The 23346-nt window shown below is 46.1% G+C and overlaps 1 protein-coding gene across 1 annotated transcript in view; it reads right to left on the reverse strand.

The window, feature by feature from the left end:
- TOX2 (TOX high mobility group box family member 2) overlaps positions 1-23346 on the reverse strand; it is a 158022-nt gene that overhangs the window by 78042 nt on the left and 56634 nt on the right. The window contains exon 2 of the mRNA XM_049817567.1: positions 16379-16444. Coding sequence (XP_049673524.1) covers positions 16379-16444 — 66 coding nt within the window. The remainder of the gene's footprint in view (positions 1-16378; positions 16445-23346) is intronic.

A 23346-nucleotide genomic window follows, 5' to 3' on the forward strand; every position in this document is an offset into this window, starting at 1 on the left:
TGCACATACAACTGAGAGTACACCACCAGCATGCTTGCAGAAGCAAACACTGCAAATCCCTTGCTGGAGCTGCCATTTTTCCTAAGTGGCCCTATGCTACACCTGGTTTGCCCTCATCACTATAGATATGCACTGTCTTCCCACGTGCAACCAAAGTACTTAACCCCAAGCTGTCCTTTTAGTACACAAAAAAAACTTCACAGCACTTGGAGTGTTGGTACTGCTCATGGTCCCAGTCCAAACCTATGAATGCAGAGCAAAGCTGCTGTTCAACAGTAACAGCTCTTGGTACTCTTGCCTACAAAGCAAGGGTATCAGCCAAATGAAATCACAAACTGGGTCAGCCCCAGTACATTTGCTAAATTTCTAGTTATTTAATGTTGTGAGCCAGGCCAGTGTGGCCAGTGGCGGCAGAGATCAGGCCAGGACCTTTGAAGCCCAAAGCATCGCTCACCACAAATGCACTCAGATTGGAGCCCACACACTTCCAGAGTCAGACTTGAGACCCCAAAGCAAATTGACAAGAAAACGACATATATTTTTTTTTTTAAAAAAGTAATAAAATCCAACAGAAGCAGTGGCACCCCTCCTCCCCATCGCCCAGATCTGACGTGTCTGATTAGCACGAGGAAGGCAGAGATGTGGGGAGAGCTTGCATAATGTGGTGCAATCTAGCACCTCCCCCAGGGTGCCCAGCTGCTGCAGAAGCAATTTCACAGCTCATCATCCATTATGAGATTAAAATAATTTTTTTTTCCTCCTGTGAAGTATTAATAAATTGTGCAGGCAGACCAGAGTTAGTGCCATTTACACAAATGGTAGTGAATCACCCACCTAGTTATTTCTTAATGGATTGAGTATCTGTTTTCCTCCTTATCCTGTAATTTAAAAAACTAAATACACAAACCTGTTTATTTGTCTCATCAGGCCCCGAGCCAGCTTTTATTAAGCCTGGGGATACCACGACAATGGCAGAGCTGCTGCCTCCCATGGATCTGCCCCAGTACTTCACAAGGGAACAATACCAAAACATCCACGTTGATCAGTATGAAAGGGGAAATGCACTACAAAAAAGCCCAAGCCCACGTTGAAATCCCTCCCAGAATTCACTTACTTTCCTTTCTGGGGGCAAAACTCACTGAGGCATTGCTGATATAATGCGGCTTTCTTGGTACATATAGTGAAGATGTAAAGCTGTAGTCAGAGCACCACTAATGGCTCTTTGAACATCCCTGCTTTATTACGGTATCAGACGAAGCAGGCACGTTTAATGTTTAAACTTCCAATGACAAATGCCTTCAGCAAATATATTTTATGTATTTATTCAGTGCTTCTTAAGTGCCTGTCGCCTTAGCAGCTAAGGTGCTGCTTACCTTTTTTTTTTATTTTATTAAAATTAAGAACATATCAACGCTTTGTAAAATGCCACCTTTTTCCCTCCCCTCTCTCCTCTTTATCCCCAAGAGGAGCTTGAAATCCTTTAGCCTTCCATCCACTGCAAAACATTTCAGACTGCCAGGAAGTTGCCAAAATGGGAAAAGGAAATTAACTGAAATCACCAGCACAATAAATCAGCCTCCCACAGTATCCCAAAGACCCTCAGCCCCAGAATCTGGCTCCAGCACACAGGAGAAGTGCCAAAGCCAGATACCTCTGAGTCAGCTTTGCCAAAGTAAACCCTGAGATGAGCCGGCAAGAGCATCTACCCAATTTCAATCTCAATGATTTGGTTTGGGTGGGCGCTGCCTCCAAAACCAGGGCAGGCAATGTCTGTCTGCAGCTAAGTATGACCTGGGTTTGGTTGGTCAAAGGAGATATTACAGATTACCTATGGGATCAGGATGCCTCAACTCCTTGCAGACCCTAAATATGCAACACTCATCCACGTGTCAGTCCTCCCAGTCCATGAGATATCAAGATAATCACCCAGGATCTCTCTCTACCTCCTTTGCATTTACTGAACTTCTGAGCACCACAATTACAAGCCTTCCTCCACAACCTCAAGTGCCAGAATTTTATTCTTTCACTCACTTCTTTAAAGCAGAAGCTGTCATGTCACAAGAGCACAAAGGTGCCAGGGTGTTAGGGAAAGCACGAAGCACCGAGAGACTCATGACCAAATTGTGAGAACTGTAACGTGGTGCATGGTCAGATATCCAAATCCCCAGCATAGGCTCTCAGCCTTAAGCCTCCAGTATGTGAATTTTGGGAAACAAACAGATTTTATCTTTAAAAATTTTAACTTTATTTTTTTCCCCCTCTAATAAAAAGAAGCTTATGTATGGTATCTAAAAGAGGCAGGAACACACACATTGCTGCGAGGAGTTCATCTATGTCTTAAATCACACATACTCATCAAATGCCTTCTAAAGCATTAAGCAACCTGGACAAAATGAATAGCTAGAGTAGGTACTGTCCCTTCAGAGGAAGGGCAAAAAGGAAAACCGTCAAATTAACAATCAAAATAGCAGTGTTTCCCTAAAGTAATGACAACTCTCCATCTAGAAGGACAGTCAGGACACCAATCTGCTGGTCACAGCCAGGAGCCTGTAGCAGTGATCACCTCCAATGCTGGCAGTGAGAAAGGACCATTGTAGGCACTGGCAGCCCTAGAGGTAACGGATAGCATTTGTTCACGCAGGGAAGAACTTTGCAGAGGAGATGAAGGTGCAAGAGGGCTCACATCAACACCAGCACGACCTTCATCGCATGACCACGAGGGAACCAACCCAATACACAAGGCATGAGGTGGGAGGCACTCCATTAACTGCTACGTCTGAAAAAAACCAGCCCCAGCTATCCGGAGGCCAAACTAACTGAAACGCTTAATTCCTTAAGTAGCTGGAGAGGTTTTTCTATTCTTTTTACTAGTTCACAACATGCCAGGTAGAACCTGAACTGTTCCAAGGGAAACAGGCAGAAGTAGAAGAGACAAAATGAGAGATGGATGCTAATGGAGAGGCAGGGGAGGCAGGTAACAAAGCCAAAACATTGACCCCATGGTAAAAATTCACATTTGCCCAGTGTACTCAAGGGTGTCAGCTGCCATGTTTCAAATTCAAGCCTGCACAAAGCCTAGATATTTCCACAAACCTGTGGCGACTCAAGAGTCAAGTGCTTCTATTGCTAATACTAGCACGAAACCAGGTACCTCAAGAGTCCTACTTGGTGTTACTGAAAAGCATCATCCCAGTCTAGCCCCAAGTATGATCAAAATGGGACAGATCCTTTCAAGGAAGATTACCAGAGAAGCTTGGCTGCAAGATAAGCTGCATTGGCTTTCATCATTTATCCTCCCATCCCTATTCTTGATATCAAATAACAGGAATCTCTTTCCAGACTGGAACAGAGCGAGGCAGAAGTCGGCAATCAAGGATTGCATGGACAAAAGAAAAAATGTGCAAGTAGAAGAGAGTAGGTGTCTTTAATGTGGACATTGCAGTAATCCTTGATGCAGAAGTCTGGAAACAGGGCAAGTAGGAGAACTATACTGCATGTTCAAATCGCAGTGTTTCAAAAATTAAACACCATAGCATGAGCTGCTCAGAGAGCTTCAGTATCTTCTGCATTTTAGAGAGTGGCTTTCCTTTTTTTGATCCCCAGCATCTCTGTGTGACTATGATAAATTCATTCCTGAAGTTGCATTCAAGTGCCTTTCCCTGCAGCTCCTCTCTTGACATTTCATGACCAATTTTCTCAGGAAAAACTTAAAAGGCCTGAGCTCACAGTGTTTTGCTAACTAGTCCTTTGTGCATGTAACCCACACGTGACTGCACGTAGAGCTCTGCGCTTGCGCAGGGAGGGTGGACGGAACATTGCATTTGCACAAGCATCAATGTTAACTGCACCTGCAAGAAGGCATGCAAATATTCATGCAAAAATACAGAGCTTTCAACTTTCTAACACTTGGGTGAGCAAAAATCCTGCTCATTTTATGAAATGGAGCTCCTACAGCTTTGCTACTTTTGATGTAAATAATGTTTCCCTTCCATGCGTTCAGTGCAGGGAACCCTGCCCTGGCATGAGGCTGGGTAGGTGAGGACCACACATCTTCCTTTTTATATTGGTGCGGGCTCCCAGGCTTGTAGCATCCTGACCTGCATGCATCCTCCTCCAGACAGGTCCGGCGTGGAAACAAGCACCTTTTGGATATTTGCTTCCAAAATATACTAGGAATTGCTGAAGCCTGGGAAAAAGAGCTCCTTGAGAGATAAGCAACCTCCAGCTATGAGCCCAGCATGGGGAGCACGAGCCCTCAGCGCCACGTAGGTGTCTGGTTTTGTTTAGAAGTCATCTGGAATTCTTAAAATAAATTTGTTAAATTGTCTTCCAGAGACTGATGACTTTTTTTTTTCCTTCTTTCCCTTCCCTCCTTAATAAACTTTCAGGGGTATCTTTATTGTTATGTCTAATTTTAGAGAAAACTAACATTTCCTGAGATTCAATTTCTCTCATAATTGTTGGAAGGAAACTAAATTGTCTGCTGTAAACATTCACTGTATTGTGTGAAAAGTATCTTTATTACAGACCACTGGGAATACTAATAAAATTCCCAATCCTAGCCCTTCCTCACTTTTTTTTTTTTAAGCTCGCTCTTTTCTCTTATATACCCATTAATGTCAGTTCAAACATTCTGCAGTCGAGATATGAGAACTTAAAATATATTATTTAACAATCAAGGGTAGAATAAAGACTTGTGAGCAGTAAGATCCTTTCTGCCTTCTCTTTCAGTGCTTTCTATTACAGAAAATGAGAATGGCTATTCCATTTGTCTGTGTGCGTGCTTAGAGTTGATGAAAAAAAATCTCATTAGTTTAGTCTGACATATACTCAATACAGTCTATGTACATATTTTTTTTCATTTTATTCTACAGCTGCAAAATGATACTAAATTTCATCAGATTGGAACGAAAACTGTGGTCTTGGAACATTTCCCTTTAAGGGTCTTATATTTATTCAGAATTCATGAATCATTTTCCAGTAATACAACTATAATTATTCTTAAAGTGTTATGTTTGAAGGTTTAATATGAAATACTTGCAAAAAGCTCTTTTTCACTTTGATAGTTTGTAATCTTCATGGTAATCAGATCAGTTAGCTCCTTCACACAGCAGCCAGGAAAATACAATTTAATATGAATCTCATATTCTTCACTCATGTTTTAATTAAAGTAATAAAAGCTAAGTCATATTTTGCCCTTTTCAGTGTACACAGATGTATAGACCTGAGCTATACAGCATCAGCTCAGACACTTTTGATGGCTGCTGATGGATTTCCTAGTTTAAGATAAATTTAATTCAGGCTTGCTCAGAGGCTGCTGGTCATGAAAGCAGTGTCACGGAGGAGCGAGACCCAGCATGGTCCTCGGCAGAACTGCAATATGGGTGATGGGTGTGTGGGCCAAATGCAGAGCTCTGGGTCAGCTTTGCCACCTTTCACCCCGCCAGCAGGAGCTGAGACTGCTGTGATAGTGGTCCTTCAGCTGGGTCCAGTGCCAGAGCATACCTCCCTGTGAAAGACTAGCGCATCCCTAAATACCTCTGATTTTTGGTTCCCATCATAGCTCTGACCAGCCTGGTGTAGCGCATCACCTGATAGGGAAAGATCTAAGCCTTCCTCAAAGGAGCAGAACCACATCGGACTGGTGGCACGCGTGCTCCCCTCCCTGGGTAGCTGCCGTGCACGCTCTCCACACATGGTACCCATATCGCACGCTCACCTTCTCCCTGGTTACCTACATCAGCACGCCCCCCTCTCCCGGGCACCCACGGTGCATGCTCCCCTCCTGGGTACCCACAACACATGCTCCCCTGCCTGGGTTACCCATGGCACCCATGCTCCCCTGCCCAGGTACCTGCCAGCTGCACCCACTCTGCACTGCTCAGGCTTCAGGAAGGGGGATGCCCAGGGGTCTGCTGCACAAATCCTGCAGCTGAAGCGGAAGAGCTAACCCAAGCGACCTGTTGTGTGCAGGCACCAAGCCAGCCCATTCACATGGGTTGGCTCCCCATGAGGTCCCTCCACTTTGTCAGAGCAGTGAGGGGTCGGGTACCATTTCACGATTGCAGGCGAGCTGCCAGAGCACTGCTGGACACCAGTTCGGGTCCACTGCTCTGCCCAACCGCACGAACCAGTAGAGTTTGGAGTGAATGCCCGATTCTGAGCGTAAGGAGGTGGATGGCCGTACGTGGGATACACGACCCTCATCATCCTCCAGAACCTGCAGAGCCCCGAGATGCTCTGCTGAGCGGGTCAGGCCATTGTGGGGCTGGAGTAGAGCTCAACCTCGCACATGCCCAGGGCAGCCCCAGAGCCAACATGGAGAAAAGGGCTCATTCTGCAGCCAGCCAAGACTACGGAGGGGTCTTCCTTTCTGCACAGGCCTTTGTCCAAACTCTGAAATGGAAAATAATGCTTTCCTGCTGGAAGTGGCTCCCCAGTTAATCACTCTGTTGTGACGGCAGACCCAAACACTGGCTCAGGCTGGGGCTCCAATGAGAAGAGAAGGAGTAATCAATCAGTTGGGAAAGGAAATCACAAGAGCAACAGGCTAGGGTTTTTTTTCATATTCCTGCAGCCCAAGGTGCTACATTTCCACAAATAAACAAAATTTTCCAAAGCCACTCCCCAGAGGTCCATTAAAGAGGCAAACCAACCTCTGTAGGAGCCAAAACCAAGCCCCCAACAGGATGCAGTAGAAAATCTTGCTTGTCACAGCTCACCAATAGTGATGTTATCACATTATCAGAGCTCAGCATCAATCGTTAGCATGTAAAGACCTGGCTTCCAATCACACTGTGTCACAGCGGGTAATTCGGGAGACAAGCAGCGAGGAATTAGCACGGTGCGAGATGCTGGAGGATCTGAAGGCAGAAACAGCTTGTGCATAAAAGCTCCGGGATTGCCTTTATCTGAAGTAACAGCCACCACTCAAGGACAACCAAGCACCCTCCCAGGAGCAGCAGTACCTGACCAGAGGGGCACCATCAGGTGGTTTAAAGCACACATTAGCACCATATTAATGTGATACCTATGCTTCAAAGGTGACCTGCTCCCTCCAGAGCTGCCCCAGGTTCCCCCACGTGTAGGTCTCCACCTTGCCGTGGGGCACGCCGACCATCAAAGGCAGGAGCTGTGCATACACCACGTGCAGTCCCTTTAGAGCAGTGTTGAACACAGTGGGTAATCTTTGATAAAGTGACACTTTGTTGGCTAAAGGATACTGCACACCACCTTCCTCTATATTTTGTTGCTATTTTATGAGCTGTTGGCTTTATGAACTCATCAGCATTGCTGGATAGCCAGCCCATGTGTCCTCATGTCACAGGAGTCACCATGCACACCAGCAGATCGCCTTCAGTGTTATTTACTCTGACTGGACCTCAGCTGTGCCCCATGGTACTCTGAAGCAGTCCCAGTTACTCCATCTCCTTCACCCTCCAGCACACAGGGAGCATTTCTGTGATCTCGAGCCCACGTTTCCTTCAGCCCCCCCGGTGGTCATCGTGGCATTTCAGCACCAAGAAACACCCATGTCCAACCCTCTATTAGAACTCGTCCTGGTATTAATATTTTCTACATGTAAAACTTCGGATCAAGACACAGCAGCAGCAAATGCTGTGTCTCAGTGGGATACACATCGTCCTGCTGCTGCCCTCTCTCTGCCAGCCGCCAGGTACCTACCATCCCGGGCAGGTGGAGCATGGGCTGGACCTGGGCTGCCTCCAGCCCTGGACCACTCTCCTGCTTTGACTGGGTTATTCTTATTATGATTTTTAAAATGTTTTGGTGCTTATGGACTTCTTCACTGAAAAAGAAATCAGCTCTGTTTGAAGGTCCTCGTGCACATTTTGATCACACACCCGTGATCACGTACCTCGCAGACTGCGGGCTACAATCAGGCATGCTGCTTAGTACAGACAATCTTTATCATTGGGTCAAAAACAATCTCTGAGATGATTCAGATCCCAGAAAATCCAAGAAAGACTTGGGAAAGAAAAGGAAAAATTACTGCTCAGACTGACCCAAGGGCATAGCTGGCTGCAAGCACCGGGAAGACCTTGGAGGAGTGGTGGATGTTGTGCCTGGCCCTCAGGCTGCCAGCCACAGTGCGTGTTATTCCTCTGCTTTCCGACCACTGCTCCAATGCACCCGAGGATCTCCTTCTCCATCCTGCCTTTGCCCCTAAACCTAAATCTATTCAAGAACTTAAGTTCCTTGATGAAATGCCTATCCATGAAATTCAAGCACCACAACAATTTCAGAGTTTTCTGTCCCTACAAGGCACTCTGTGTCATGTGACATATCTTCAACTGTATAAGATGCTATTTCTTTTTTTTCCCCCAGAGTAAATACAATAGAAACAGAGACTATCCATTTCGGTCTAGGACCTGCTCAGTTACATTAGCTTTTCACTCTGTGATGCTTGGTGGCTGTTTTTCAAACACCCTATTCTTAACAACTTAGGAATCCTTTGAGACCAAGGGTTGAAGATGATGTTCATTCTGCTTGTAATACCAAGGGATTTTTTTTATTATCATTTTATTTAAGCACTACAGCTGACCCTCCACCGGCAATAGAAGCTTCTCTTGCTATGACTAAGTTACAGGAATCGCTTTCTGACTGCACCTTTCAAAAATTTCACTGTCACATAGGAGTTCATGCAAAATTCACAAACCTGGATCATCAGCTGTAGTTGTGCTCACCTCCAAAACCCCGCCTGGAAGGGTTTCCATTAGCTGCTGATTATAATAAATGACATGTAACAGTCTACTGTTCATTCTAAAATAGTACATGAGATTCTTCCTGAATCATCTGCTGAGAAGGGCTTTTAATATCTATCAATGTCTTCCCTCTATTTTTTACTCTCTAGCACAACATATGAAATTATACAGTATTACTCAAAGAACAGCAGGGAAAGAGCAAAATCTGTATCTTAGCAGGGGTACCTGCTGCAGCACGCACTCCCAGCTTCCACTGCACTGCCAAAGTCTGTTTAATCCTCTCTTTCAACTTTGAGGCCATAAAAAGCTCTCACTTCTCTTCACTAGGGGCCTTCTATGTATATATGTCCTAGCAATATTTGCAAGATATCATTATAAAGGCATTGGGGAGTCATCAGTTTTTCAACTTTAAGGTGTACTCTGCCCCTGTTGTAGTTGACTCTAGACTTCAAAAATACAGACTATTTGCCGACTGGAAGAGACCAGGATGCTGTACAGAGAGGCACAAGAGTGCAGCCCAAGGAGCACAAGAGTAGTGGAAATTCAGGAGCATCAGAGCTCTCTATGCCTGAGGGACAGGTTCCCCCTTGTTTAAACCCTTCTACTTATATCAGTGATTTTCTCTAACACTGACCATCCTCTGACTATCATCTGTTCCTGTGATCAATAGATCAAACCATTCAATAGCAAAATCAATACATTATGAAGACCTCGAGACATGTGTCCTCAAAGTTAAAACAAACACAAGTTTCTTCATGTGCAAAGACTGATCAGACTCTTTAGAAACACAAAAGTTCATCAGGGGACTTGAGTGGAAATTGCACAAGGAATAACCTCCTGTGGGCTCTAATTTTTCCTCCACCACTCTGCTGTGCAGTCTTTACTATGACAAGACTCAAGAGAAGGATCACCGTAAGGTATGGCTCAGCCACATGTATGGTCTCCTGGTTTCTTTTAGCCTTTCTTCTGGAGCAAACCCAGGCCTGAGACAGCGGCTGTAGTGACCATGAGGAACCTGCTGCACCTTATGAGCTTCAGGGACAAACAAATTGCTGGAAAATCCTCCACATTCACACGTCTTGGTAGGTCAGGGATCAACCAACATGAGAACATTTTATGCCCGAGCAATTGCATGCTGTCGCTTCACTGCCAGTGACAGAGCACCTCTACCCAAGCCACTGATGGAGGCAAACCCAAAGTCCATATTGGTCCTGTTTTACACCTTTCTACTAGGGAGGAAGGAGCTAGAACCAAGGGAGGATGACTCACGTCTTCATTAGCAGCACCGAATTGCCCTCACGCTGCCTGGGGCTCCATGGCCACTTCAGGACTGCAGTCCTCACATCCTGGCTCCTCGGTCCCCTGGGGGGAAGGGGACCCCCACAATCGCACGGCGTGGATGTGCCCCAGAGCCAGGTTTATTTTATCAACTGTTGACATTTTGCTGCAATTCAGTCGAGATTGGTGGGAGGCCCAGGAGGTGGGAGGACAACACGTCTGCCAGTATTATGACAAGGTTTGATGGCATATTTTATAGCAGAGGCTGCCAAGATGAGCTCTGTCTAGTCTGGAGCGTTAGCAGAATGAGAGGAAGGTATCTGCAGCTTCCCGCACTGTCATTAATTTCTAATTATGATATCACTTGCTTTCTACATTATTGCTTATTTACCAAACACAGCTTTATTGTACTGTCCAGTTCCTTATAACTAGCAAACCCATTGTTATGCTAAAATGAATGTTCTAAATGTTATTTATTATTTGATAAACCTTGTGTAACCCTGAATGAGGACATTAAATGGCAAGAACACTACTTCAAAATCCCATTTTAAATAAGTCACCAAGACAGCTGTGCCTTTATAAAACACATTAGAGTGGCACTCAGAGCACATATGGCTCAGGGATATATACAAATTATACAATTTCTGTCATTCGATCAAATAAGAGGGACGTTTTGACCCCAGAAATGAGTCAAATGTAAGTTGTAATTCAAGCCCCACCAGAGGCCCTGGTGGTAATGTATCCTGACGGCTGATCAAAGAGCCCTGACCATTTGACCCACCAGATCAGCGACTTACTGTATCTATTATGGCTAATACAGCCCCCAGCTTGAAGATGTATGGAGATAAACAGATAAAGGGCAATAGATACAGTAGATAAATGTTGATTTATACACATCCAAGCACACGAATACATACGCAGATGGATTTCACACGTGCTGAAAGGGGCAGGCATGTATAACCCCACACTAACATTTATATAGGAACACATTTGAAGACAGATGTTGTATATGTGTGTGTGCACATGACAAATATAATCTCTCTTAACCCCGTTTCCCTTGGAGCATCAGTGTAACCCCCGCAGTCAGCTGAGCTCCTGCCGATTTGCACGCAGCCAGAGAAAAACCCACCTTCTATTTTATGCACATGCTGCCACATACAAACACACCTATGCCCACAGATCTACTTTCTCAGCAGTATAAACACGAGCAGCTCCATCCATGAGTTACCCAGACTCACCCTAGTGCACACAGCCCAAACTAAAGCCCTCTTTGCTGCTTTGCAGGGTCATCAACATCAGGTGTCTCACCAGGGCTGGGTGAAATCATGCTTTTTCAATGCTGCGGTGCAAACCTGCAGCCCCTACGCATGTCCACGGGACAGATGTGGCTCCTGGCAGACAAGACCTGACGTTTTTGAAGCACAGATCAGCAGCATGAGTGTGCCAGCAAGAGCATCATATAAGAACAGCATCAGGAGGAGGAAATGGTGTGCAAATAACTTTCTGTCAATTTAACTACCATATTTTCAACACTCGCAGTTAAAGCAGGGGGGTCCTATCTGTCCTCTCAGTTACAATAGCAAAATGTTGCTTATGTAGATGCGCTTCCCTGGCCTGAATAAACTATACTGATGTATAACAGCATTTGCATGAGGAGTCACACAAATTAACTTGTTGGTACAGAAACAGGCACGTTGCTCAGCTGGAATAAGCCATGCACTGAAAGCTCCTGAGACTAGGCAGAGTGCAGGATCAAAAATGCCCAGCAGTAAGTAATCAGCTCTTTCCTCCTTCGAAGCTGCCCATTGCCCTGCCAGCAGCCAGAGACGTGCCATGGAGAGAGGAGAGATGTGGCAAATGCTCCCCTAAGGTTTTCCATAATGTCCCTCCAGGGACCAGGCACAGAGTCACATCCCTGCTCCGAACAAGCTGAAGGACAACTGTTCCCAAACCTGTGCCAGGTGTTGACTGTTCCGACAACCTGCATGACATCATCCCCAGCTCCCTGGCAAGGTATTTCCTGCATTTATTCACCCATAATGTGGGATAATGGTACCTTCTTGCAGGGTATTCCCAGGTGTAGTTAATTCATGCTTATAAAGCACTTGTGGAGTCTTCCTGCAAGTGCAAAAGTCTTGATGCCAAACAAAACCAACCTCATTCCTGTCCAGCTACAGGAGGAATTTCCCAACCTTTGCCTTTCCTGGGGTTACTCTCTCTATCACAAAGACCTTAATAAATGCCTTTTCTTACTCATTTTTGAGGGTGTTTTTATTTAAGAGCACCACTGCATTTTTACTCATCTTTCAGAGTACGTCATATGGCTGGTAATCTGTCCATTCCCTGGGATTTTTGCATTACTTAATTCCTTGTCTTTGTTTGGGGAGGGGGTGCAGGGAGGAGAAAGAAAGAAAATTGACAGGGGTGAGGAATGATGCTCTGCCGACTTCATGAGACACAACAGATACCTCACTCATCTCGGGGGTCAAATGTCCATGATGGTTTGATCAGATGTCAAGTTGCATTTATACTCTGGCCCCTGTTGGGGGTTGAATTACATTTCACATTTGACTCACTTCTGGGGTCAAATGTCCCTTCTATTTGATGGAACAAGAGGAATTATTTTCCCCAAGCAGGCTGTGCCGGCATGGGCCTGGATCTGTCAGCGCTCTCATTATGTTTTAAGCTCCTGTATTTCTGCATTTCGTTCTCAGCTGAAACCAACCCCTTTTGAGACTACAACAAGAAATGCAGCTGATAGCACATAAGCAATCCCATCAGGTAAGATGAGGGGAAGGAGCAGATCAGCTGGCTTTGAGATGTTTTGGACGGTGTTTTGTTTGGGGTTTTTGAGGGGCTTTTGGTTGTTCCTTCCACCCACCCCCCCTCCCTCCCCGCCAAGTTAGCAGCTCTGCAGGGTGCAGGGTAGGGAATGATGAAGGAGAGGCAAGCAGACCCCGGTCCTGGCTTTACCACACTCTTGCCCTGAGATACTGCAGAAACTCCTTAGGATCCAAAACCGTACAAGGGGCTGAGATAAGCTGATGTCAGGGTGCTGCAGGAACATGATGTCGTCCGAGGACTGCTCAGCACAGGAGCTGCCCTAACCGCACTGCCTCAATAGCTCCAGTTGTAAATTAAGAATAATCTTATCTGTGTGATGGGAAAGAATGACTCAAGAGCTTAAACAGTTGCTGGATCTCTTGGCAGAAAGCGTAAAGCATTGCACTGACAGGCAGGAGCCATTTAACCCCCGCCCCTCCCCGGGTTTAAACCAGGGTGGGGGGAGAAGTGAATTCTCCCTAAACTGAATTCTGCTTTCCACCTAACTCCTTCTAGGCATTTTGAAAGAAAAGTTGCAAGGTAATACAGTATTTCCGATAACAAAGACTATCGAACCTCTTCCACCTGTGGACCCCTAAAAATTTTCCAGCTGAAATGAAGCCACACACAAAGGTGAATTTCTTGCTTGCCCAGCCCTTCCCACTCACCTTGAAGCACAGAGGGACTGAAAGCCCTTGTGCAGGTCCAGGGGATTTCAGCATGACAGTCTCACCCCAGGCCATCACAAGCATGCTGGTACCTGGGGAGGTCACTGTGTAGCGCAAAACTAGGGTAAACAAGCAAACGTGCCCTAAAACAGGCAATGCGAAGCTAAGATTTCCCACCATTAATGCTGGACGTCCCAGCCCCTGCGCCTAAGCTGGGCTCAGTGTGAAGCTGTGTCTGCTGTGGAGAGCTGCAGATGCCTAATGGTGCCCAGTGCAACCAGTTTAAGACAACAATAGGGAAAAAAACCCAACGCACCAGGCCCATCTATTACAGTGTGATGGCTTCAGTAATTAGTGTGTATGATTTGTCTTTGTCCCCAAGGATCCCAAGGGCTGAGCAATATCCCGTGTGTGCTGCACAGGCATCTCGGGGCCGGTGATTTAGCAGCCTCTCAAGCAAGATTGTGAAACCACGCTCCTGCTGTTTAATGTACTCATTCAGGTTACAACAGGTTTAGCAAACAATAAAAAAACATCTGGAACCCCCATTTAAATACAAGAGTTGTGTTATTAGTAATAAAGTCATGACTGGTGCTATAAAGTGTGCTCTGGTAAACAATGTGCAGGTAAATAAAGGGAGATGAAGAACTAATGAGGGTGAGGGAAGAAGGCTGTATCTATTTTTCATGTCAGTCCCCACTCCCGATAGGGCTTTTGCTCCAGGAGATAAAGCAGCAGCACAGCCCCTGTTGCACAAACCCATCCCTGTAACGGGGGGTACCTGCCCCCTGCTCACTCTCTGCCAAGAGAAGGATACTTCCTCCCTTTTCATTCTTAACTGCTATTTCAAAATAGGAAATAAAGGTCACGAAGTAAATAGAGAACAAATGAAGAGTAAACTTCTATTTCCCAGGTTACAGGGATCTAACCTGGTTTGGTTTACCCTTCTCCCAGGTTCAAACAGTACATGAATCCTCCACGACATGATAGCCTCTATTTTTATTCGGAAGTCAGCCCTCCTCCTCCTCCTTAATTGTGACACAGCAAACCATTCCCCACCCCGCAGCATCACTTCTGATTTCCCTCCAACTGCCTACCTGTGTGGGAAGCGGGATGCAACAGGGGCAGTGAAGTGATTTCTGTTGATGTAGAGTAGGAAATACAAATGGTTCACATTGGCTGTGGTTCGGCCCCAGTCCAGTCCAATTCCACAGGCACATCATGGCCAGAGAACGAGGCCAGCTGCTGAGCCAGTGCTGCCAGCCCTTCCCGATGAGGCTGTGAAATAGTTGTCCCTTGGGAGTTTTTAAAGGCAGAATATTTATGACAACTGCCCCCGTTAGCATCCACCACTTGCTTGTAGGCTCTGCACAGCCCTGCAGAGCACAGGGCAGGGATGGGCTGACCACGGGCTGGGGCAGCTTGGGGTCACCCTGTTCCTTTCTGCGTTAGCTCAACCTCTGGCAATTCCTGGCTCTAATGATCAACCACATGCTGTTGTTGATTGACTACATATTTGTTTCTGCTGAATCACTCAATAGCACAAGGTTTGCGGTTCCTTCCCCACCCTCTGGAAATCCTTCTCACCCAAGAACAGCCCTCTGCCCTTGCCTCGGTGGTGATGGCTTTGTGTGCCATCTTCGAAAGCCAGAGCAGGAACAACTCGCCCGAGCAACGAGCCAACGCACTGCCGCGCTCTAAGGTGGCAAATGACAGGTTGTCATCCTGTTTTCAGTTTAATATGCGTATATTTTAATTGCTGCTGGTATCTGAGTTAGATATACCATGGATGCCTTGTAATACCCAGCGATGCTGCGGTAAGCACCAAACCCCAGCAGCACAAGCATAACCTCACTCCAGGCCACACACACCAGGTCCAGGGCAATAGGAAGCTGGCAGCATCTTGGATGGAAATCATCACACACCTGCTTTTAAAATTTTGGAACGCATCACCTTCATGCGACATAACCCTGAGGAGCCCATGGTGCACGTGGCTGCAGTCAGCAGAGCCTCACAATGAAACGGCCCAACACAGCCCAAAAATGGGATGCTGAAAAATATTAGCAATGAACTTGCACCTTCCCTCACAAAGTAGCTGGATGTGATGAGATGCTTTGCCCCAACGGTGCAGCATCAGGCACCTCAAAGATGCACTGAATCCCCAGCACGCTCTAGTCGTGCTGGGCCACCACCGTGGGATGCAGATGGAACCATCCTTCATCTCCTGGTCAGGAGGACAGGTAAGCACGTGCTGAAGTCCTCACCTCCCAGCAGGACCTAAGCATGGGCTTAACTTTATATATGTTTAGGGTTCCACTGAATGGACATGTCTGTATCATGTGTATCCAAGCCCAGAGAGAGCCCTGAAAGCTCAGGCACCTGCGAGACATGAGCACTTCTATTCTGGTCCTCCACGTGTGGGTTTACAGTTCCAAAACAGGAAACCTTTGATTCCTTTTTCTCCCTGAGCCAGCTAACTGTTAATCTATTTAGCTACAGGAAATACTCTGCGTGAGGGAAGGAGACACCTGAACTACACATGATACTTGCAAACCTCATTGCATGCAGAAACACCAATTGCATCTTCATTTTGAGTGAAGGATGCTGAGGAAAAGCTTTTCAGCCTCACTGGAGAGCTGTGGCGAAGCCAGGCTCCAGCGATACACAGCAGGACTGGCACGGAAGCGCATCCCTCTCCCTGTACTGAGTGCATCCACTGCTGCTCCTTGGCAGCAGCCAGGTTGACAGCTCTGACCTCCTCCGTGCACCCTCCTGAAGTCCCAGGAGTGAAGATTCACAGAGAGCTCCTAGAATTTGTGCTTGGGCATAGCCTAAGTCCCTTAGAAAGTCTCACCACACTGCCCACCCAAGCAAACTGACACTTACCTGATTTGCTGATAGAAACTCCTGGGCGTTGTCATTCATTCCCATGTACATGTTCTCCCCATCAAACTAGAAAGACAAAAGAAAGTCAGAGTTAGTGAAATACCATCTGCACACCAGGGTCACGTGCATCCCAAATACTTTCCTGGCTCTTCACGTAAAGAGCCAAAATTCCCAGAAGAAAATCCTGAGCTGCTCCTTTAAAACTTTTCAGCATGGTTATTTGCAATGGGACATGGTAACGTAGCACAATTATGTTATTTTTTCAGTGAAATAATGAATTAATCACTCCAATTCAAACAAATAAGCCAAACGTGTGCAAAACCACAGATGTACCCAGCGGCAAAGATTACCCAAATGAAGTTCTAGCTAAAATTCCTACTTGACCATCAATAGCTTTAAAAAGCCAACTTCCATCGACGGAAATTTCCATGACAGGTAGGTCCCATTCAAGCCTCTTCCAGACACCTACGTACCCCTTAACCCACAAAGGAAACCTACAGCAGCAATGCAGAAAGCCACTCTGGACCATATATGAGGGGGTCTCTATGCAAAGCCTGATTCCCCAGCCTGATCGTTTGTTGTTCTTTGCAAACTCTGGCTGCAAGAAGGTACATTTCCCCCCCCATTTCCACTTCCCCTGCCTGCTCTGCCAGGACTCTGCCTCCACGGCTGGGCGAGAGGCAGGGCAGCCTGAGCACAGTGCATTCGCCTGTGCCCCCACAGCTCCTGCAAACACACCTGCCCCCTTCACCCAGTTCCAAGCTGCTAATCCACTTATTAGGCTACAAAATCCCCATGGAGAACTGCAAAACTCTTCTCATTAATTAGCTACAGCGGAAGCTTTTCACTTGCTCCCATTCCAAATGAAGGAAAAAAGCCCTCCAGGACTGTCTCCGGCTCGAAGTACGGCTGGGGCAGTTCTCAAGGCTAAGTTCACAAATTAATTATGGCAATAAAATGGGCTATGCCATAAAACACTCCCGAGACAAGGATGAAGGTACCAGCTGTGAATGACACCATATACTTAACAAGGGGAATAGCCAACCCTCTTGCCTTTACAAGCCAGATGATGAATTGAAGATTGTTCACCCCTTGCACGTCCTCTCACTCTCTGATAGGAAGCTGATACCAGTTATGCCTTAACAGAAATGGGCCATATTAAGAAAAATAAAAGAGAAATCTAAATAAAACCAGGTGAAGATTTTCAGTGTAGACTATTAATTACACTTCAATTTCTCAGAGTGCTTACAGGATTAGCTATTAAAGTCAGCAGAGTTAGTAAAGCCAAGTGGGGGTAACTCAGCTCTGCTTGGCATCAGACACCCTCTAATTGCCAAACCATCCTCTGGGATAGCAGAGCAAACCAATTAAAAGCAGCAAAATTAGAGCGGGTATTGTGACACTCGTTAACTAGTACCAATAGCAGCCACAGCAGGGTGGAAGGGTATCCCTGTGCAAATGCAGGATTTCGTTAAACCCATCAGCGAGGCAGGAGCCACGGGATGCAGCGAGCGTAGCCAGCCCTACGGGCTTGCTGGGACAAGCAGCTCTCTCAGAAGCCAGCTGGGTGCTATCCACTTTAAACTGAATTTCCCTCCACCTGTAAAATGACCGCTGGCATAGCCAGCTCCTGCTAACACGGTTCCAGCTGGAGCTGCCATGCTTCCAGGCATGGAGACTCAGCCAGCTCTATGGCCTAAATACCCTCTGCCAACCTGACCAACCCCAGCGGGGAAGGCTGAATTTGCAGAAGAGGTGGCACAGTTTGGTGGAGGTGCTCAGCCCTGTGGCAGCTGGACCCAGGCTCTGTGGGAGGAGCCGGTCTCTGACTTGGCAGGGGCAGCAGCATGGTTTTGAGGAGTCAATCTTTTTTGGAACAGGCAAAATTATGGTCCTGAGGTCCCACTCCCAAGCTCTTTTGCGGACCACCCCACCAAAAAACCATCAGGTGGATCCTGGAGCCTAAGCAGACACCCCACGGCTGTGCACCACATGGATGTATGGCCCTTTCTAGTGCTCCAATCTGCAGTGCCAGAGCTTTGCGTCAGGTCGGCTGCACAGACACGCTGCGTGGCACTGAGGGACACTTAAAAGCTATTGCGTCTTGAGACTGCACACTGAGATGCTGCAGGTGAGCTGCACAAGAGCTCTCCGGCAAGCAGCCCTGAAGAGAGCTAAAATATTCCAGTGGGGAAATAGTTCTCTCTGTCCCTGGAACCGGTCAGGAATTTGCACTGCAGAAATATTTTCTTCCACATCAGGAAAAGAAGAGCTCCTTCCTAAGTAAAAGCTTTGCCCCTCTGAGAGATTTAAATACACAGATGATACACATCCACCCACCCGCCTTCCTTGCAAACACACACCTCACTTTTGTCCTCCTCCAGCACAGTATTTTGCAGATCTAGACTAAGACCTGTCTGAAACAGCTCTTCTCCAGAAAACAAAACTCACCTGGCAATCTACATTCAGAAAACAAAAACTGTCTTTCACTGGGGAGGTCCAGGGCAGGACAAGCACTCTGCTTTCTCTATATCATTCTGTTTGTCAGAATGTATTTTTTTTTTATGGCTTTCTACTGTTCCCCTACCTCCGCTCCACACTTCCTTCTGGTCTTGATGCCTTCGTAATAACTGTAATGAATCCTGCCTTCAAAATTACTGTGCCTCTGATTGCCAGTCTGAGCAGCGAGCCTGAAAATCAAGACTTGAAATGCAATGGAAACTTTGGAAATTCCCCACTGCTGATTGGATTTTTTTCCCCTCTCCTCCAGGCTATGAGGGTGCAAACAAATTTATTAGAAATTCTCCCATCAGGATATTTTTTCAATTAGATGTTTGCCACTTATACACCAGCCAGGTAGAGCAGATAAGTAATGTGCTCTCCCTCTTCTCATTATTGTTTCGCTACAGAATGCACTTCAAAACAATCAGCACCATCATTCCAGGTAGATTTACAGCAGAAACAGACATTTTAATATTTGCCTTTGGTTACAAATGCTTCCTCCCTTTTCATTTTGGTCTAACTCCCGATGCATGCAAGCCTCCCAGGCAGTTCCAGACTTGGGTGCATCCATTCATCACCCTCTGTGTCCCCCAAAATTGATCAAACCTGTATTGAATGATGTGCACGTGTGGAGTGGTGGGTATCATTTTCAAGTCCTAACTTGAAAGGCACATACTCTCGTGCAATTGTCTTTAATCATCCATTTGCTCTTTTGTAATTATTTAATTTTTGTTATTCTTTGGCTAATAGAAGCAGCCTATTAAACAAATCAGTGGCTGTGGCTAATTCTCACTCTCTCCTACATGAAATGAGCAGGAAGCTGAGGTGAGCCGAGATCACTCTCAGCTCGTAGCGCTTTGCCTCCACGACATGGTGTTCGCTTAAAAATCCGGGAAGTGCAAACCCTGTGTAGCCAAGTTGAGAAAGCAGGTAGATATGATTAATTGCTTTTCCTTCATCTGAGACTTGGACCCATTTTTATCTAACTTGCGCTGACTTACATTAGCGATGGTTGCCTACAAGCACTACTAGAATCAAGGACCTCTACTTCAAAAAGGACCCATGAAGCCCCACTTTGCTAAATCCCAACTCAAACTTGTCTCACATAACATGCTCAGGACAGAAACAACTCTACTCACCAGATTAAACAAAAAAGAGAAAAAGAAAAAAACCCTCAGAGGAAACCGCTCAAATTCCTACCAACTCTGGCAACGAAAGCATGCTGTCAAATGAATGCCAGCAAGTTGCCTTCGTCTGCAGGTGACAGGAACTGCAACCTGAAGGACTGGGAGCACAGGCGTGACCCAATCTCATGCCACAGGAGGTGACTTTGCCTGGCACCGATGGATAAGCACACGGACACTGTCAACCCCATTCAGCCAGGGAGTCCCAAGGAATTCAGGGTGACGGACAGAGAGCTATGCCTTCAGACAGCACCTCTCCATGGGACACGCTCCCATGTATTTTGGGTCCAAGAGATACAAGGACAGTTCTATTCTGTGAGAAAACACCCTCTGAAATTTAGTTTTTCACGGCAAATTTACTTAAAAATGCAATTCTTTTACTACGGCTCTTCCAGGGGAGCTGTAGCTGGCACCGCAGCTGCAGAGGCAGAGTGCTGCTGTGCATCCACAAGCCCGTACAGGGAGCTGAGTGGAGGCTTGATTCAGATGATATCCTACGAAGCACTTTTTTAAATTTTTATTGCTTTTCTAGACTCACTTTGGTTTGTTATTTTTGTGATACGACATTATTTTCAAATCTGTAAATGTGCCCAGAGGTCATATGGGTCCCGTGTTAATAAGATGAAAATGAATAAGAAAAATAAATGCATGCTGCAAGCTGGGACAGACCCCAGAGCCAAGCAGCTGTGTGATCTCCGGCTCTGTGCAAACATGGAGAATAAATGTTTGTTAACTGGGAAGGACCCAGCGGAAAGAAACACAACCTCCTGCCAAGATTCAGAGAAGGTGTTACTTTCTCATGGATGGCACTGCCAGCTTGTACAATTTTATTATGAATCTCATCACATCCTTTTATTTCCTGAGAGTCACGAGCTGAGATGAAAACTTCAACTCCGTAAGAAATATGTTGACAGCACTCACACCAGGAATAGCTTCAATGACACCTGCAAGATCCCAAAAATCTTCCAAACTTCTTAACTAATTTTATTTTAAGTGTGGTGGGGTTTGGGGTTTTTTGGGTTTTGTTTTGGTTTGGTTTTTTTTCTTGAGGTGTCTTACCTAAAATTTAACATTCGTTGTTGGCAATACTAGACCAGAGCACCTTAACTGCAAGTTCACTGAGGATCTGAGGCTTTTAAAAAGTGGCCTGTTGATGCAAATTCCAGCAGTTACTAAAAACCATCATCACCAAGGAGCTATTAAATGCCCAGCGAAGAACAAATTGGATGCTTTCAGTGATTCCTAATGCTCAGAGCTATAAGCACTTGTCTCTCAGTTTTGCCTCCTTGTGCCAGGACACAGGAGACAGGGAGCAGGTCCCCTCTCATGACAACCTCATTTCCAAACCTGGTGCACTGGGGCTATCACCTTTCACCACAGATGCTTGGGAAGTAGCTGGTTTCGGTGCCCAGCAAGCTACACCTCAGCCACCACTAGCATCATGACATAGAGTGACACACAATAATGCCATGCAACAAATGCCTTTAAGTTTTTAGTGAATAAAAGTTAAAATACAAGAAAACTTGCATAACACAGTCAATGCCATATTTAATACCCCCCATTAAAAAAAAAAATAAAAAAATTATTGCAGCCCATGTGTTGCTGGAGTTTATTTAGCTGCCTCTGATGGCACCCTAGCCACCATGCAGAAATATAACTCTTTGGAAAGTTTTAGAAAAGTGGTTTTTTCCACAATTCATTTTTTCTAGGCATGCATTATTTCAGTGGCATAACCACATTCTGCTGTAAGTGCATTTTGGCCACGGTACTTCCAGCCCCGCATCCCCATGATGCTGTTCCTGCACAGTACGTGCCACCCCTGCACACCAGGCTCAGCCCTATGGGCGCCCTGGGCACCAACACCAAACCAACACCACCAATGCTGGCAAGGATCGCCTTTGCCAGCACACATCTCCGCCACATCCCTGGGATGTGAAATATTCGCTTCAGCCCTGCCCCTGTCAATGCTGCTGCCTGCAAAGCTGCTGCTGTGATTTCCTATAGGAGTAATTTAGCATCACACTTCTTCGGGGAATACATCGCTGAGGTTAGCTTAATCTCTTTAACTGCAGTTTCCCCATTAAGGTCTTTACACAACCTCTGGCCCAAAATGATCTACTTAGCATTATTTATTTGTCCGCTGAAATGCTTGGATAGCCCCTCAGTTGATCCTGTCAAAGAGGGTCAGAAGTTCAGCAATAGATTTACGACCCCCCCCGCCAGGACCCTCCTGCGAGGAAAGCTCTGCATCTCCAGCCTAGACACGGCGCGGCCGCCCGGGCTGGCCACGCGCTGCAATTTGCTTCAGGACAAACGTCATTAAAAGAGAGCACAACACCACAGCAGGTGTCAGTGGCACTACAACCTTTTCACAATGGGTTGCACAGCTGAGTATCTGCAAGAGTCACCTGGGCTTTATGGGGGCTGGGTTTTTTGCATGCCGTCAATATTCTCATAGATTATCCTAGGGTAAAATCAGATTGATACAGATGAAGTCTTAAGGCTTAAAACCATATAGTAAAAAGTGGTTTTGTTGGTTTGTTTGTTTTAAGAGCAATTCACAAAAGCTAATAGCAGTTATTTTTCAAACATACCAGAAGCAGGAAACCTACTGCACAGCTGGTGGTGCTAAGGGCTGACCGAGGTACAACAAAGACTGTCAAGGATCTAAAACCAGCTGGGAAAGAGAAAGGAATGATCTGCACTGGTTTGCACTCTGAAGGAGTTTTCAGTGGTTCCCACAACAGAGCATCGTCCTTAGAAAGACCCACACCGGGATGGCCAGTAGGAAAAAAAATTTAAAGAAACCAACAAAATCCTGAGGAACCTCCATGGCCAAGTGGCATTCACCCGTCCGCTCTAAAGCAATGCAAGTTAACAAATGCAGTGCATAGCCTACTGCCTCCACTCCAAAAGAAACAAGAGTGGCAAGGGGAAGGTGCCAGACCAGCGGGTCTGACTCCGTCAGTGTGAAACCATCTGGAGCTGCACCACACCAGCGAGGCAGCAGAGAGAGACCTGGGACGAGGGATGTCGTGCCTTGCAGCCCACTTTGGTGTTAGCTGAAGGTTCAACAAGCACCTGGAAAGGGGAAAATGATCTCTCTGGCTGGACTTTTCACAAGGTTCCTCAACAAAAAGCTTGTAAAAACCAAGCCCAACTTGTTGTGGGATATAAGGGAAGGTCCTCTTGCTCACAGCCAATGCAAAGATACTTATTAGGTTTAGCAAGAGGAGGATCATGGTCCACAATCCATCTGCACTAAAATCTATCCAGTTCATA

The sequence above is a fragment of the Accipiter gentilis genome, chromosome 14 (assembly GCF_929443795.1).
Source record: "Accipiter gentilis chromosome 14, bAccGen1.1, whole genome shotgun sequence".
Taxonomy (NCBI): Eukaryota; Metazoa; Chordata; class Aves; order Accipitriformes; family Accipitridae; genus Astur; species Astur gentilis.